Raw genomic sequence first — 2717 nt, 5'->3', positions numbered from 1 at the left:
GAAATCAAACATTGTGCAAATTTCCAGACCTGGTTGTTTCACAACCTCAAACTCGGGGTGTCCCCCCCAGAGGGGCAGCAGCACCCACCCCCCAGCTGTGGGGTGGGTGTTATCGTGCTGGGCAGGCACGGGGGGTCGCTGGCCTCCCTGCCCTCCGGGGCCTTATCAGGTGTTTCTGCCGTGGCTAGAGGAGCCATCCCAGAGGCCTTATCAGCAGGAGCCCACGGGCTGGGGGCTGGCATCCTCCCTCCCTCCAGTGGGGAATCCATTGACCTGCTGCCAGTCCCAGCACAGCAGTAGTAGAGGGAATCACCAATGTTTTTAGAAGCTCTTAAGTCTCCTCTGCAGGGATTGGGGCCTGTGCCTGTGGTGGGACAGTCTGGGCACGGGGGCTGCTGCTTCCTCCTCTGTCCAAGCCTTGCAGCTTCTCCAGCAGTGAAGAGTGAAGCAATTTCCTTCCATGTTTTCAAGCCTTCTGGGCTGCTGCTCGCTAGGACAGTGTGGTGTGGGGTGGAAATTCTTCACCAACCCCAGGATTTGTGAGGACAAGTGATTGTCACAAGCTCCTGAGGACCCTGCTCCAGCCCATGGGGGCTATGGAGCCCAACGTGCTGAGGGCTGGCAGTGGCTTCTGTAAGGAAGTGGGAATGACTCACTGTGGGAGTGACACCCTGAGCTGTGTGTAGCAGAATGACCCCCCCTGGGCCTCCAGCCCCCCTGGGGTGTGAGCCCCAACTGCAGCCCCCCGAGCAGGGATCAGCCCAGGCTGTGGGTCCTTCCCTGTTCCTCTCATCCAGATTTGGTCCCTGAGGAGACAAGGGAGAGCCCCACAACACCCAGCTGTGTAGGCTCAAGTCTGAGGGCTGCTCTTCAGAGAAGCTGGCAATTTTGCTTCCACTTCACCCAGAACTACATCAGATGCTACCTAATACTTTGTCTCTGCTGGGGATAAGTTAGTGCTTTCCAAACCTGTCTTAAAGCCAAGTTCCAAACAGGCTCAGCCTTGATAATTTGCCTCCCTGGTCTGGTGGAGGCAAATTTGGGTGTTTTGGGGAATCTTTGGCTCTGTAATCGTGACACATGTTCAGGATGACGGGCTGCAGGGCTCTCCACCCCATGAAGGTGCTCTGAGCAGCTTCCACCTACCACTTCCTTTTCTCAGTGTTTCTTCTCTCCTAGGACTACATTTGCCCACGGTGTGAATCTGGTTTTATTGAGGAGCTCCCTGAAGAGCCAAGGTAACCTGCTGGGCTGAGCTCGGCCTGCTCTGCTCTTTCCTTTTGTAGTTAAGGGGCAATGTTAGATTCTGAATACACCATTTTTACCGTTTCTGCCCAATATTTGGCTCACCTCTCCTCACTATGGGATGCTTAATTTGCCTGGTGTGCATTTCCAGGTAGATCAGCCATGGGAATGCTAAGTGTCACATGTCACTGGTAAAGGGCAGGGGAGGACCTGGCTGGTTTAAAACAAACAAGAAAAAGTGATGGAGAAACTTTCCCTGTGGTGGGTCTGAACAGGCTGGAGTCAGCAGGGTGGAGATAACCCTGAGAGAGGAATCTGTGGAATGGATCCCTGTGCCTCAGTCTATAATTTAGTGACTTAGTTTAGGTGAAACGTCCTGGCTGGGACTTTGGACCCTGTGCTGGGGCAGCTGAGATCTGTGCTCACGTGCTCTGCTGCTGACTCAGTGTTGGGGCTGCTCCCTGGCTGGGGCAGAGCGGGAGAAACGTCTCAAAACGTTCTGGACACGTTGCTGGACCCTGGCTGTGGGACAGGCAGACAGGTGCTCTGTGCACGGGCACACAGAGCTGCACAGGGGGTTGCTGCCTGCTGTGAGCTCCACAGGCAGGTTACTGTGCTGACAGGGTGACGTTTGGTCTGACTGCACCAACCTTAGACGCTGAAAATCAATCCTGGCTAATCCTGACATGTTGGGGCTTTGCTGTGACCTTGGGAGAGGAGTCTCATTGCTGAACCTTTTTTTTTTGGGACCATGAATATCAAAACCTAGACCTTGACACTGGGCAGGGAATGTTCCTGCTGTTCTCCAGAAGCAGAAGCCTTCTGGCATTAGGAGTTTTTCTTGTAATCGGTCTCATTTGGTCACGTGCCTCTGCAATAAAGAAGTTCCTTTGATTCAAGATTAGACTTAAGCACCTTTGGGTCATAGTGGTCATTGTACCTTAAGTCTTCTCTTCCTGGTGCTCCAGAGGGTTAGCTGATTTGTTTGAGGTGGATCATGCAGGGAATCCTTGCTTGATATCATGGTTCTGTCACTTCTCTGTAGCTTCATGAAATCAGAATGTAAAAGGGTGGGGGGAGATGGGTGATGATGTGGGAAAATGAAAGTTGCGGGGGGGGGGGGGAAGTGAAAATTGATGTGGACCGTGAGTAAATCAGCAGCTGAGGTTGGGCTGGTTCCTGTGTGGAGCTGCCCTGGGTGGAAGAGAAGGTGAGAAGATCCCTGTGGTCCCTCCAGCTCTGCCTTTGTGGGTTGCTCTGTGCTGCCACCGAGCAGCTCTGGGTCTGCTGTTCCTGTTACACTCGTGTCCCTCTGTTGGGAACATCCCACCACACCCGGTGGGACTCACCAGGGCTCTTCATCCCCCACAGGAACACAGAGAATGAGACCAGCTCCTCTACAGCAGCCAGTGACCAGAGCAGACACCCCTTTGAGGTGAGCCAGCCCTCTCTGTCCCTTCCAGCACTTCCTG

The 2717-nt window shown here is 53.9% G+C and overlaps 1 protein-coding gene across 1 annotated transcript in view; it reads left to right on the top strand.

Annotated features, from left to right (window-relative positions):
* Positions 1-596: 596 nt before the first annotated feature.
* Positions 597-2717, top strand: part of RNF126 (ring finger protein 126) — a 6125-nt gene continuing 4004 nt past the window's right edge. Inside the window, exons 1-3 of the mRNA XM_010001845.1 lie at positions 597-641; positions 1180-1238; positions 2617-2680. Of these exons, the coding sequence (XP_010000147.1) occupies positions 597-641; positions 1180-1238; positions 2617-2680 (168 nt within the window). The remainder of the gene's footprint in view (positions 642-1179; positions 1239-2616; positions 2681-2717) is intronic.

The sequence above is a fragment of the Chaetura pelagica genome, unplaced genomic scaffold, assembly GCF_000747805.2.
Source record: "Chaetura pelagica isolate M959 unplaced genomic scaffold, ChaPel_1.0 scaffold1407, whole genome shotgun sequence".
NCBI lineage: Eukaryota > Metazoa > Chordata > Aves > Apodiformes > Apodidae > Chaetura > Chaetura pelagica.
This window is presented reverse-complemented; position numbering and strand designations above follow the sequence as displayed.